Source organism: Boleophthalmus pectinirostris, unplaced genomic scaffold (assembly GCF_026225935.1).
Source record: "Boleophthalmus pectinirostris isolate CB_2022bp ecotype Guang Dong unplaced genomic scaffold, ASM2622593v1 HiC_scaffold_20, whole genome shotgun sequence".
Classification (NCBI taxonomy): Eukaryota; Metazoa; Chordata; class Actinopteri; order Gobiiformes; family Gobiidae; genus Boleophthalmus; species Boleophthalmus pectinirostris.
This window is the reverse complement of record NW_026571153.1, coordinates 8,440,307-8,454,590: the sequence shown is the minus strand read 5'-3', so window position 1 is coordinate 8,454,590 and position 14,284 is coordinate 8,440,307. Positions and strand designations below refer to the sequence as shown.

At 38.8% G+C, this 14,284-nt stretch overlaps 1 protein-coding gene across 1 annotated transcript in view; it reads right to left on the bottom strand.

The window, feature by feature from the left end:
• Positions 1 to 4,502: 4,502 nt before the first annotated feature.
• ablim2 (actin binding LIM protein family, member 2) overlaps positions 4,503 to 14,284 on the bottom strand; it is a 138,534-nt gene continuing 128,752 nt past the window's right edge. The window contains exons 19-22 of the mRNA XM_055156615.1: positions 13,934 to 13,994; positions 11,179 to 11,186; positions 11,023 to 11,103; positions 4,503 to 6,111 (exon numbers count right to left, since the gene is read on the bottom strand). Of these exons, the coding sequence (XP_055012590.1) occupies positions 5,998 to 6,111; positions 11,023 to 11,103; positions 11,179 to 11,186; positions 13,934 to 13,994 (264 nt within the window). The 3' untranslated portion in view covers positions 4,503 to 5,997. The remainder of the gene's footprint in view (positions 6,112 to 11,022; positions 11,104 to 11,178; positions 11,187 to 13,933; positions 13,995 to 14,284) is intronic.

Below are 14,284 nucleotides of genomic sequence, written 5' to 3'. Positions count from 1 at the left end.
CCGGGTTTAGTCTAGGTTTAGCTCTGTTTTAGTTCTGGTTTAGACCTGGTTTAGACCTGGTTTAGTTCTAGTTTAGACCTGGTTTAGACCGGGTTTAGACCGGGTTTAGTCTAGGTTTAGCTCTGTTTTAGTTCTGGTTTAGACCTGGTTTTATACCTACTTTAGTCTAGTTTAGATCTGGTTTAGACCTGATTTACATCTGGTTTAAACCTGATTTAGACCTGGTTTAGTTCTAGTTTAGACCTGGTTTAGACCTGGTTTAGTTCTAGTTTAGACCTGGTTTAGACTGGGTTTAGACCGGGTTTAGTCTAGGTTTAGTTCTGTTTTAGTTCTGGTTTAGACTTGGTTTTATACCTAGTTTAGTCTAGTTTAGATCTGGTTTAGACCTGGTTTACATCTGGTTTAGATCTGGTTTAGTTCTAGTTTAGACCTGGTTTAGTTCTAGTTTAGACCTGGTTTAGACTGGGTTTAGACCGGGTTTAGTCTAGGTTTAGTTCTAGTTTAGACCTGGTTATATACCTCATTTAGTCTAGGTTTAGATTTGGTTTAGACATGGTTTAGACCTAGTTTAGACCTGGTTTAGATCTGGCTTAGATCTGGTTTAGACCCGGTTTAATGAGGTTGTCTTACAAAATCTGCCATTTTAAAAAAACATCTCTAAAATAAAATAATAATAAAATCAATGCAGCTTTAATTCATGCATGAGGTCAAATGATAAAACATGTTTATTTTGTATGCGTATATGTATTTTGTAATTCCAAATGATCTTAAACGGGCTGATCAGAGTCGACCATGTGGCTCTGGAGCTGGACAACGCCCCGGTCTGGGTTCTACGAACAAATCAGACAAAGTAGGAGTATATTTTGAATAAAGCACTTTAATAGCAGATGGATATTAGAAAGAAGACGACAGTTAGTGTGTGTTACTTACAGGCGCAAAAAATCCCATTGGACACAACTCCAAATCTCATCAAACTCTTTTCTACTCGTTTTGACACTACAGTTTCAAGGCTTAAAAAACTCCCTTCCTTGATAGAGCAATTCAATAAATAACTAAAAACAAGCTCGCTGACCTGTGCCGCCGTCTTGTCCGTCAAACTAAAAGCAAAACACATAGTTGATAAAATGCTTCATACAATTCTTAATACGAGGTGATTGGGAACCTCAGTTTACCATCTTCATGCATGTCAGTTATACACCGTTGGTTTGTATACAGACAAATACATTATTATGTCCATGTTCACATATATGTTATGTTAATTTGATCATCGAGGAAAATCCAAGCAGCGTTCAACCGACATTGAAGATCTGATATATTTTCAAATCAAGCGACTTCTTAAGTGCTGATGCAGGTCTGGGAAGGAAGCTTAACAAAATCCATAAATGAGCTATATCTGGAAGTCAAAAATAGCTTACAAAAATAATTTCTTAATGTTCGTTTACTTTTGACATCTGCGCTGATAATAAGAATAATAATAATACAACAACGTCTATCAGGGTTAAAGCGGCCACGTTCTGACCCCTGCTCAATCCTGCTGAAGGTACGAGGCGTTAAATAAGTTTGCGTATAACTAAGCGATGATACTTAAAACAAATGTGTAGACAGGAACTGATACTGTCTTTGGCAAGGACATGCTTACACTGCAAAAAAGAAACATCCAAATTAGTAAAATGAAAGTGAATTCAGAATTTTAATCTTAAAAGCCCAATACCGTTAGAGTAAAACATGGCTCAGTTTGAACTTTACCCTAAAAATGCATTTCGCTATGTACATTTTTTCATTATTTTTATCTTATACAACTTTTACAATTTTGACAAGTTTTCGATGTATTTACTTAAGGAACATAAATAGTTTGAGTACCGTATTTTTTGGACTATAAGTCACACTTTTTTTCATGATTTGGGTGGTCCTGACTTATACTCTGGTGCGATTTATATCTTAAAATCTTCACAGTGACAGCCTCGAGAGGGCGCTGTGCGTCAGTATCTGCTGCTCCTGTACACTGTCACTTGGCTCTACTGCGCATGTCTCCTGCAGAAAGAGCCTCTGTTCTGTCTGTATCATGTCAGTCGATCGCACCATTTCTTCTGTACCACTGAAAATGTAACATTTAAACAAACTTATAAAGACGACTGAGGAGACTGAACATAAATGCCCCCAAAAAGAAAATCATATTTTGCAAATTACAAACTGCAAGTAGCGAAATATGTAGCTGAAAACAATAATCGAGCAGCAGAAAGAAAGTTTGGAGTGAGCGAGAAACTTGTGACACCGGGAAGAGCACAATGCAACTTTCCTGGAAGTCACTGGATGGATGGACAAAGTCTGGACTTCAGAGACACTGAAACCATCCTGTCGGGATTCAGAAAGACCAGAATAATTCTAACTGGAACTGATGCTGAGTCTGACGACACTGAAGAGAAAGTGGCGCTCAATTTACCTCCAGAGGTTGTGGAGTTGCTCAGAAGTGACACCGAGGATGAAGAATTGAATGGATTTAGTGATTTGGAGTGAGATGGAGAGTTTGGTAAACTTGTTTGTTCTGTTGTTTATGTTATATTTATCTGAAGAACTGTTCATATGTGACGTTAACAGTCTGTTGTTCTCTCTTCTATTGTTATCACTATAACTTCACTTTCAAGATGAAATGTTGATTCCTGGTACATTTCTCCCAAAAAAGCGCAACTTACACATGTTTTTTTTTCTTCTTCATTACACATTTTTTGGTTGGTGCGACTTATACTCCAGAGCAACTTATAGTCCGAAAAATATGATATTTTCAGTGAGTAAAGTTAATAATAATAATTAGTTTCAATACACTGGCGTATTTACTAAAAATCTGACTCATTGGCAGATTAAATGTCATAAAATGTTGAAATAATGTAGCTTATACAAACTTGTCAAAAATCCCGATTTCAATTTTGAATTCAAATCATTTTCCGATTTCCGATTTTCCATTTTTGCAGCGTCGTGAACATAAAGTGTAACAGTCACACAGTGAGTACTGATAATAAAAAGACAACAAAACTAGGACAGTGGATAGAAACGAGAAGTCAGATATAGTGTGAGTCTGAAACGGTTCACAGATGACTGGAAGAGTTAGAAAAAGCATTTTGTTGTCCAGTGGAAGAAGTTTGGACGGTGGATGCAGAAATCGTAGAGAGGAGCAGAGTGTAGTCAGGCCATGCAAGCAGCTCCTCCTCCTGATCCAGTTTAACACCACGGACGGTGAAGAAGAGAGGACTTGGAACATTTTGACCGGAAATTGAAGCACAGTTAAAGCGGACTTAAAACATATGGCACGAATAGACGACATACAAAACGTTAAAAACATTATTGTGCACATTTACAATTAGAAATAAGTTTGTGAATAAGTTGAGAAAATGACAGACGTTGCTACAGTCTTGTGACGATCAACAAAATTACAGTTTTGCAATAGCGTTATACAGGTTCAGGTTTTCATTCCCCATAAGGTAATTAGCCTTAAAGATGCACTATGTAACATTTCAGCAGGGGGTCTTGTTTCTATAGAAATGTCATTGCTCTGCTTAGAATGTTCCACACACATGATTTTAAACAGATCTGCCTTACATTTATTCAATTACAGGTGGTTTTATTGCTTATAAATAATTAGAAAAACAGGCGTTCTGACTGTGAGCGAGCCATTCCACAGATCTGAGCTGTAACTTAGTCTGGTTTTGGTCTCCATGGAGATAGAAAAGTTCAATACCACACTGTTAAACATGCCAGACCAAGCACAATATCCAAAAAATTACACAATGCGCCTATACCTTTACAATAGCATGAACTAAGACTTATTTCATAATGAATAAACACTTTATTAACAATAATTCAGGCTTAGTAACTACTTAATTAAGATGTTGGAAGTTAGGGTATTAATTAAGCAGTTACTTAAGCCTGAATCATTCTTAATAAACTGTTTTGTTAAGAACGATTAAAGGTGCATTGTGTAACTTTTCTGGTGGAGGCTCTTGGTGAAGTCTTTTATTGTTTCGCCTGAATGTTCCACCGTATTCAACTTTTCTATCTCCATGGAGACAAGGACGTCACCAGGTCAGGTTACGGGTCAGATACGGGAAGAGGCAAGCCCTAAAAACACATGTAATTTAATAAATATTTGATAAATTTAACGCCATAGTGTGGGACATTCCTGGCAACCCTAACGCAGACACGGTAATAACGTGCAGCAGTGTAACCTCAACCAGAAACGTTGCACAGTGCACTTTTAAAGGGACAGTTCGGAATTTTGGACATAGGAGCCTCATTTCCTAGTGAGCCAGAGTGTTGGAGACGTGTGGAGACACTTTTTAAAATATTCCATCCAGTCCTTGTATTTGCAGAGGTCACTGGTGCTAGACTAGTGTATGTTAATGGCCATAGTTATCCTGCCACTAAAAACACTCTTACCCACTCCACAAAACACCCGAAGCAAAATAATTATAACGCTAAACTGTCAATGTAAATGTTTGTGTTCACAGAATAATGTTTGAAATAAAACTAACCTTCCATCGTATGAATCGTTGTATGTTAAGGGACTATTTTCTCATATATTAGTCCGCCACTGCCAAGCTTTCTATCAGGAAGTACAACTCGCTACCTCGCTGGCGCCACCTAGTGCCTCTGCTCAATTTCATGTCTCTCCGGCGACTAGGTCAGGAATCAGAATACACTAGACAATTTGCAAGAACCCTGGAAGTGCGAGTTCAGGCACCAGCCAATCAGCGAAGAGCCATACATTCTGTGTTGTCAACGATTCCCGAGATCGAGGATTTAAAGCCGGAACAAAGAGAATGTTTGGTGAATTTTATCAAGGGGAAAGACGTTATTGCCCTTCTTCCTACGGGATTTGGGAAAAGCGAGCAAAAAGCAGCGATTGGTTAAATAAAAAAAAAGTACCCGCCTACTGTCAAGCGAACAAATGCTCATGATGCGAGGTCAGACGGTTTCCACAAAATGAAACCGGCTGATGAATCGGGCTAACAACTCGCTGCTGCTGCTTAGACATAAATCCTTCAAATGCAAGGTTAGTTTTATTTCTAAAATTCTAGCAACACAGACATTCACATCAACAGTCTGGTGTAATAATAGATTTGCTTCGGGTGTTTTGTGGAGTGGGTAAGAGTGTTTTTAGTGGCAGGATAACTATGGCCATTAACATACACTAGTCTAGCACCAGTGACCTCTGCAAATACAAGGACTGGATGGAATATTTAAAAAAGTGTCTCCACACGTCTCCAACACTCTGTCTCACTGGGAAATGAGGTCCTATGTCCAAAATTCCGACCTGTCCCTTTAAATCTTTGTTCACGCTTTATTAAGGCTATTTTTTATAAAGTGTTATCCAATATAACACACTGTCACACTTGTGGCAGCCCCAAGCATAAATAAAAACGATTAAAACAAAATTAAAACAATAAATAAAACACTAAAAAAAGGCCTATTGTAATGCGGATTGGCCTCGACGAGTTGAAAAGGCACAAACCATGAGCATGTATTGCAGTTCTCGCTGTACACGACAGTAAGGCTAGACTAACATAGCAAAATCCACTAGGCTATAATCATGCATAGGCCACTGAATTCCAGGCAAAATGTACAGTATATGCTACTGTATGTTAGCCTATTGCATGCTTTAAAAATTATTCTGAAGCTAGAAGCAACAAAACAGACTAACACGGACTTCCACACATCACAAACAATGAAACACGTTAATGTAATTTATCACTTTTGCGCTTTCAAGCTCGAAAAACCAAGTCCTCTCCTCTTTACCGCCAGTGAAACATTTAGACGACATTGCATACAAAAAAAGCAGGATTGTAAGGGTGGAGTCCGGATGTAGAGCGCCTCCCGGTGGGCTCCCGGGCGGACAGCAGGTGGATTGCAGGGCTTACATGGCGGTGCATATAGAGATATTTCATAAGAGTCCAGGCTGATAGTAGTTGAGATGTAGTTTGGCATTTCTATACTCCTGTCCCGGGCCTAAAAAAGACGAGCCTTCTTCTTCATGTCGTTCCTCTTCCAAAGGGCCAGGCGGTCGAACTGCTCCAGCGTCATGCCAAACACCTGCATGAAGTCGTGTGGAGATAGGTGTCTCTGCGGGAGAACAGAGAGTAAACGATTAACAAAAGAATAGATCGTAATAGAACAACTACTTTTTTCGCATTTCATGTTTTAGAATTTAAAATAATATCTATCTTTAGACAATAGACGTCTTGTTTTTTACGGTATTTCAAAGGTACTGGGAAAGGGGGTTATGGTGTCTTTTTACGGCAGCGGAGGGAATTACGCTTGAACATCACACAGCAACTACGATGATCAACTTTTTTCCGACATGCAAACAGAAGCACGCAGTTGTGATGAATGGGATTTGACGTCACAAATGCTCAGATTTTGATTCATGCACCTGAAACAGTGTAAATGTTGCGCCCTCTACTCTGACAGTTTGGGAGAGGTACGTTGTTGCTTTTTGTGGACAATGAAGGACAGAGATGCAGTTCACGTCCTTACTCCATTACTTTATTTCAAAAAGTCAATGGGCTGGAATTAAATAAGTTTTCTTCTCCCCACTCCTTTTTAATATGAATTAATCATGTTTTTAACATTTTTTTAAATAACTGACCCACTTTTTTTAATCTGTCACACAAGCAACCTCTAGAGTTTTAACTGTGATGTCACAAAACTGGAAAATTCAAAATAGAGTGTTTTCATGAGGCTTAGAAAGAGCAAACTTGCTTAAGAAGGATTCAACAAACAAGTGTAAAAAAATGCAAAATACAATATTTTGGGGAAAATTTTATAACATGTTTAAAGCTCAAAAATGTTAACTTTTGTATAATATAATATATGTGAACATTAATATTACTTGTTTAGCGTAAAACATTCCATAAATTGCACCTATTTGTGATAAACAAATCTGAAAACTAACTGTAAAGATGCAAAAAACCCAATGCACTCACTGGTTAAAATAAAAAGCCTTCATTAATTTACAGCATGTTTTAATGGACAACTTACAAAGTCCCGACGTGTTTCAGCCTATGACTTCCCTTCCCCAAAGAGCATCACTGAGTTTTTTCATTCCGCACTCTCCTCTCCAATTTATGTCTCTCTTTTTTAATTTTAATCTTCATGATTATTTATGTTTTGATTTGTTTTTATTATGATTTTAATGTATTTCTTATTCTGTAAAGCACTTTGAATTACTTTGTGTACGAATTGTGCTGTACAAATAAACTTGCCTTGCCTATCCTGTGTATTATCCTCTGGGAATTGCTCCTTTTGAAACTTTTTTTATACTGAAAACTTACTGTTTTTATTCTTCACTCTGTTGGCATATTAGATAAAAAATACAGAAGCAATTTTGAAAAGCTTTCTGAAAATGGTGGTGAAAATGTTAATTTTGACTTTAATGAATCAGGCACAGAAGTAGCTATCAACAAATCCACAAATGTACCATCTGTGTCAGATTTGCCTGCACTGTCTTGTCTAAAACTGCATGACATTTTTAAAGAAGATATATTATACTCCTGGTTCATTATTTTTACATTATGGACATTTAATCTGTTCTAAAAAGCTTAATAAAAGAAACAAGCCGACTGACACTTGAAAACTTCATCACAACTAAACTAAACTAGTGAGCTTGTGACACTGCTGAGTCACACGGATATTTCCATATAAGGAAGAAAAACATCAGTACAGAGCCGTGCGTGTGTGTCTAGGGTAGTGGAACGTGATTTTTGTTTTGGAACAATGGCGTCTTGATTGCAGGAGAATTACCCAAACATGCATGAATCCCTCAGAATACAACTTTAAGTGGGCAAATGAGACGGCAAAACAATTATAACATGATTAAAAGCTCCATTCTGCATTTACGTCTCCTTTAATTTAAGCATTAGTTTGATATCATATTTAGCTCGTCAACACATTTTCCTTTACAAATACAACTTCCCGCAATTACCAACCGGGCAAGTTTTGATGGATTCGCAGTACGAAAGCAAAAGAATGTTGACCAACTTGGACTGAGCTAAACCTGATGAAATTGTGGAAAATTTTCACCCCTGCAGCTACAGTAAACCAGTGATTTGTTTTCAACTGCCTCCGCTGACAGGGGAACGGCACAGGAACTCTCCAATACCATAACCATCTTGGCTCCCTCTCAGTCTGGTTTTGGACTAAGCTCGGGGCTAATATTTTGGTCCGTGTAGTTTCGATACCACTTCATTTGACTAATAATTTGTTTGGGTAAACCGGTATCCCACTACGGGGTCCTTTCGAGGGGGCCAAACCGCAAAACAGCCTTCGTACGTCAGTAGCACCTCGGTATCCCGCTGGTCCAAACCCTCCCGGACACCATTCCCAGACCGCAGCCTGAGAGGGGGGTCAAACCAGGGCTACGGAGGTGCGCTTGGAAGAAAAAAAGCTTGCGTAACGTATTAGGAAAGCATCACTGTGGCACCATGAGTCTAACCACAAGGATATGCACACTACGGCTGAACTTGAAGCTTTTAAACGGGCTTGTAATCTCAGGGGTAAATGACAAAATATTAGCTATTAGGAAAGGCATGGCAATATTAGTTTTGCGGCGGGAGGAAGAGTAATGGTGCAGAGGCAACGGGGTCAGCGGGTATTTTTGACTCAAGGACGGATGGGAATGGTGCGGTTGCATGATTCAGTGAGGAGGTTAAAATGAGTTGTTAGGCTGTTTAATTTATTTGTCCTGATGTTCGGTCTGTGCTTCGACTCCGCAGGATTTAAGACGAGAAATATTCTTAACTCTAACCGAATGTTTTGTTGTTTTTGCATTGAATTTTCTACAACCCTTTATAAACATATTTTGAAGAAGAAAAAGACCATCGACCATGAAATTCACTGTTTAAAAAATACTTCAAACCAAGGATCTCTATTCTTTATAACTACTAGTATTTCTTAATCTGAAAATCATTGTGGGGTTTTGTTGTTTTGTCTTTTAAACTATGACCCTCCTGAGTGCTGGGGAGTGGAACAATTGATGGCTAAAGGGCTTAAGAAACAGAACATACTGACTCCGTTACGGCACTAGTTATGTTATTGTTTATTTCTAAATGAAAACTCTAAGTGTCCTTAACGTAAAATCAACTTTTATGAGCTTTTAACCACGTTATAAAACGGTTTCCTCATTTGTTTACTCAAGAGTTGTGTTTTGATTGATTCTTGCATGTTTGAGTAATCCTTGAGTAAACCATTTTCCAATATTCAAGGCTTGAGTGCTCAGAAAATGTTTGTTTCACCTACCCCCAGTCACACAGTTCTGTTCTTACTCAAAAACTCTGGGTCACACATGTAGGGTTGAAATCTCACAATTTTTCAGCGGAAAAAATAAAAATCAGCTTCTTACCATGTTGAAATGCGACAATAAAGAGGCCACGCTTTACAGTTTTGCACTTTTTAAAGGGACAGTCCAGAATTTTGGACATAGGACCTCATTTCCTAGTGAGCCAGAGTGTTGGAGACGTGTGGAGACGCTTTTTAAAATATTCCATCCAGTCCTTGTATTTGCAGAGGTCGCTGGTGCTAGACTAGTGCATGTCAATGGCCATAGTTATCCTGCCACTAAAAACAGTCTTACCCACTCCACAAAACACCTGAAGAAAATCTATTATTACACCAGACTGTCCATGTAAATGTCTGTGTTGATAGAATTTGATAGAATAATGTTTGAAATAAAACTAACCTTGCATCGCATGAATCGTCGCATGTGGAGGGACTATTTTCTCATATATTAGTCCGCCGCTGCCAAACTTTCTATCAGGAAGTACAACTCGCTACTGCTGCTCAGACATAAATCCTTCAAATACAAGATTAGTTTTACTTCTAAAATTATTCTATCAACACAGACATTTACATGGACAGTCTGGTGTAATAATAGTTTTGCTTTGGGTGTTTAGTGGAGTGGGTAAGACTGTTTTTAGTGGCAGGATAACTATGGCCATTGACATGCACTAGCCTAGCACCAGCGACCTCTGCAAATACAAGGACTGGATGGAATATTTTAAAAAGCGTCTCCACACGTCTCCAACACTCTGGCTCACTAGGAAATGAGGTCCTATGTCCAAAATTCCAGACTGTCCCTTTAAGTCAATGAACCCATCTGTATTATGAACCCGTTTTAGATCAATATTGAAGTTAACAATGAACAAACTGTATAATGCTTTTGTACATTATGTTATAGTATATTAATAAATACCCCCCAAAAGCCTATAATTGCCACGTTTACGAGAGCTTTAAAAAGACCATGTAAACACTTAATTCTTAATGAAAATGATTGTCCGGACATAAACTCAATTCCAAAGTAAGTGCGTGGTTTATTAAAATTTTAAAGCCGTATAAATCTATTCCTGGATCATGTAAATGTTTATTTTTCTTAAAAATAATTCAGGTCATTCAGCGCATGTTCGTTGTGTCGCCCTTCTGACGCGATCCGGACGATCCGGCTCTAATAGTCCTGGCTTCGGACTTTCATACACTGCTCTTTGGATTTGTGAGCGGGATGCTGGAGTGGGCTGAGGTAGAGCAGCTGTTGACTCAGTTTGTCTTCTTGCTCCCTTCTCTGACACTCTTCCCTTCTCCTCCTCAGCCGACAGACGTAAAGCGTGATGAGAGAATTCTCGATCTAAAGCTTAATCATCATCGGAACGACTGCGAAAAAAGTTTAGATCCTGTTCGTGTCCGTGGCGTAACGACAAACCAAGATGACAAAAAAGCCGGTAGCAGCTGAGGCTTGTGTTTTCTTCTGGTCGACGTAAATACATTGGTGTCCCTGTCCAATCAGAACCCTTCCGGACCCCCAGACGTTGAGCGAAATTAAATAAAGGCGATTTAACTTATGTGTCATGTAAACCTCAATTCAGAATTATTATGTCCACGTGAACTCGAAGGAGAATATTTTAATTCCAAACTATTTGATTCAGAATTAAAAAATGTCATGTAAATGTCTTCTTTAAACATGTCTGTAGAGTAAGTACAGCTCACCTCCAGTCTGGTGCGATCTACATCTCTGGGAAGCTTCACTTTGACTCGATGTGTCACTGCCAACACTTCATATGGATAGACCTAACACACAATTATATGTCAATGCCAAGACACACAAAAAAGTGGATTTTATATGATATTTCAAATTATTCTTACCTTATACTCTGAAAAAGAAAGAAACAAGAAAACAAAGTCATTAGATTATAAACAGTAAACCATTTGAAGTATCTAAACTCTCCTAAATCTCCTAAACTACCCAGGGTTTCAAAGGCGTCAAATGCATTAGAAAAAGCTGCTTTGCTTGGACCACCCCGGCCCCATTATGAGCTTGGCCTGCTGACAATACGACTCCTGGCCTCAGATACAGCGGCTGAGACTGCACACTGGTAAACACACACACCACACGCATACACACACACACACAAACACACACACACACACACACTGTAATCTAACAGTGCAGCTGGAGAGATGACGTGAGACCGCTACCTCCGCTCACTCATGGGCAGCCAGGACTGTAAAATGACCTCAGATTAGACATGCTTTGTTATAGTTTATAGCTGGAATCCCCCAAGGAGTGGTTTTTGGGTGCATGAAGTTTGCCATGACCCCAATACTTTAATCATTATCTTAAACTAGATTATGATGGAATTTTAAGATGTTTTTAAGGGAAACTTTTGGGATCAGTTCCATTTGTAAACTTCAATTTCCAGATTTTAATTGATTAAAAAGCCAGACTGCAAACTAATTAAAAAGTCATTACCGATATAAATGATCTAAAACTTGTGATAGAATAAAATCAAGATAAAAATTATAATTTCTACGCCAAATACTTCTGGGTGTGCACTGTTGCCTTGATGTTTCTTGTTTTGAGTGCACAGAAGTGGAAAACTGCATTCTGATAAGGTCCTAAATTACACAAAATTGATTTCTGTGAGGTTTAAGCCATGTTAGAATGTTGTTACCTCCTCAAAAATATACCTGAAGTTATGTTTTCTGTAACACAGGGGTCTCCAACCTGTAGCTCGGAAGTCACCAGTAGTTCTCCACCTCTTTCCAAGTAGCTCGCCAAAGTATTTCTGAATTACAAGTTTTGTGCTGAATAACAAAAATTTGATGAATATAATGACTATTATAAATTCTAAATGATAATTTTCATGCCTGACTTCACTTTTTGCACTAATTGATAATAGTGTGTTTTATAGGCATCTAACTGTTCCTTGGCGCTTATATTTACTCAATTTCTTGTGACTAAAATGAGTAGCTCTCTGGCATTTTTGTTTTGTAAAGGAGCTCACCAGAGGAAAAAAGGTTGGAGACCCCTGCTGTAACACAACATTGGTCTGTGTACATCTCCAAAGTTCAAAACGCTCTGTTCCACCTTTTGACGTCATGAAGCAATAGTTTGCAAGTTAACAGCTACTTCTTCCCTTTAGTTTAGTATAGATTGTCATTTCCAGGACTGAAATTATCTAAACGATTCTAGTGAAGGTGAATGGAGTTTAAAACCACAGTGGAGCACTTCCTGTATTACCACATGACATCACAAGGTGGAACAGAGTGTTTTTCATTCGAGAGAAGAACTAAAGCTACGTCCAAATGATTTTTTTTTTGTGGGTTGAAAAAAATTTGCATCCACACACGTTTCAGATCAAGAAACATTCACATCTACACGACATCGGAGCACTGAGTGAAAACAATGTAATACATATGCCAAACCTGTATGTGGTGCTGTAAACAGGATACAGCCAGAGCCACTGGACACACAATACTACAAAGGCTACGTTTACACTGAAACGAATCACCGTATCACCCTATCGGAAACGATTTGTGTCCAGACACGCCGTTTCTGTGCCCGTAAGCCTTCCCTGTCCACACAGTTTTGAGCATATTTGTTTAAGTTTTACAGAAACGAAACTTAAAACTGCATGGCTAATTTGTATAAACTGAGCGCTCAAAAAACAGTTCGCTATTGTGCGCTGATGCGGTTCAGCTTCTGTCGGACTAAAGGCCACGACTCAGTGGAATATGAGTGTTCTTTCTGTGACAGAGGGGTGTTCTGCTGATGGTGAGTCTGTTCTGTGCTTCTATCGTGTCAGAGATTATACGTCTGCAGGTCACACGCATGGACAGTATATATGTATGGACATATATTCTAGCCTCTTAACGTTTCGGCGGTGAATTACTTCGTGACGCATAGACCTACATCAGCATATCAGCATTTTCAGGCGTCCACACAGTGCCAGATCAGATCCATACGCAAATGAATTCGTGGGAACTGGCAGCACCAGATCGTTCCGTGTCTGGAGCCGTTTTCATCGGATTAGTGTGGACAAACACTGCATCCACAACGGAAACGACTCGAATATTAGTACTAGTGTGGATGGGGCCAAAGAGAGCATAAAGTCCTTCCTCTTCCACAACAAAGAAACATCACTTTCCAAAAGCTGCGGTTTGCTTGTCCACATGACAACGCAACGCCGGCGTTCTCAGATTTCATCACTCTGAAACCTGTTTTCAAAAAAGACATCTTTTGCTCACCCGAAATGCCCGCTCCGTGTGGACGAAAGGCCAAAACGAATAAAAACTTCACTGTTTCGACCAAAAAAACGTTGTTGTGTGGATGCCACCTAAGTATCCAGGGTTTGTGTTAACATTTGTGAATGAAACAAAACAAAATTCCAGGTATGTTTTGGATGAGGAGACAACATTATAACAGATCAGAAAATAGCGTAATATACTGTAGGTCCTTTAATATACTGTGTGTCTCTTTTCACAAATCCAAACCAATTTAAGAATCAGAATCAGTAACACAAGCCCTGTCTTCAACACTAGATAATGTTCTGAGTGATGTATTGTTGGAAAGCAGATAACTCATATGGTGTTGATATAAATTACACATGGCTGTTACCTCTCATGCCTCCCCAGCTGTGGGAGTCTGGGTCCACCTCGTCCTCCACCATGTCGGCAGCCTGTAAAAACACACGCATACGTTTGTACATCATAAATCAAGATTAGAATACAGCAAAGAGTTATGTTCTTTTGTTCTTTGCCTGTGTAATTAATACAGTGAAAAGTATGTATGAGCATTTTTGCACTATATCACATTTTTCTAGTTTAAACCCTGCCACCTGCTTGTTTTAATGATGATTTTGTTGCTTTGCCTTATATCTGAAATATTCCACAGTATGGTATTAAAGAGGGAAGCACCAATTCGATACTGGAATTGGGAATCGGCACTGATATTGAAATAAAAGATGCT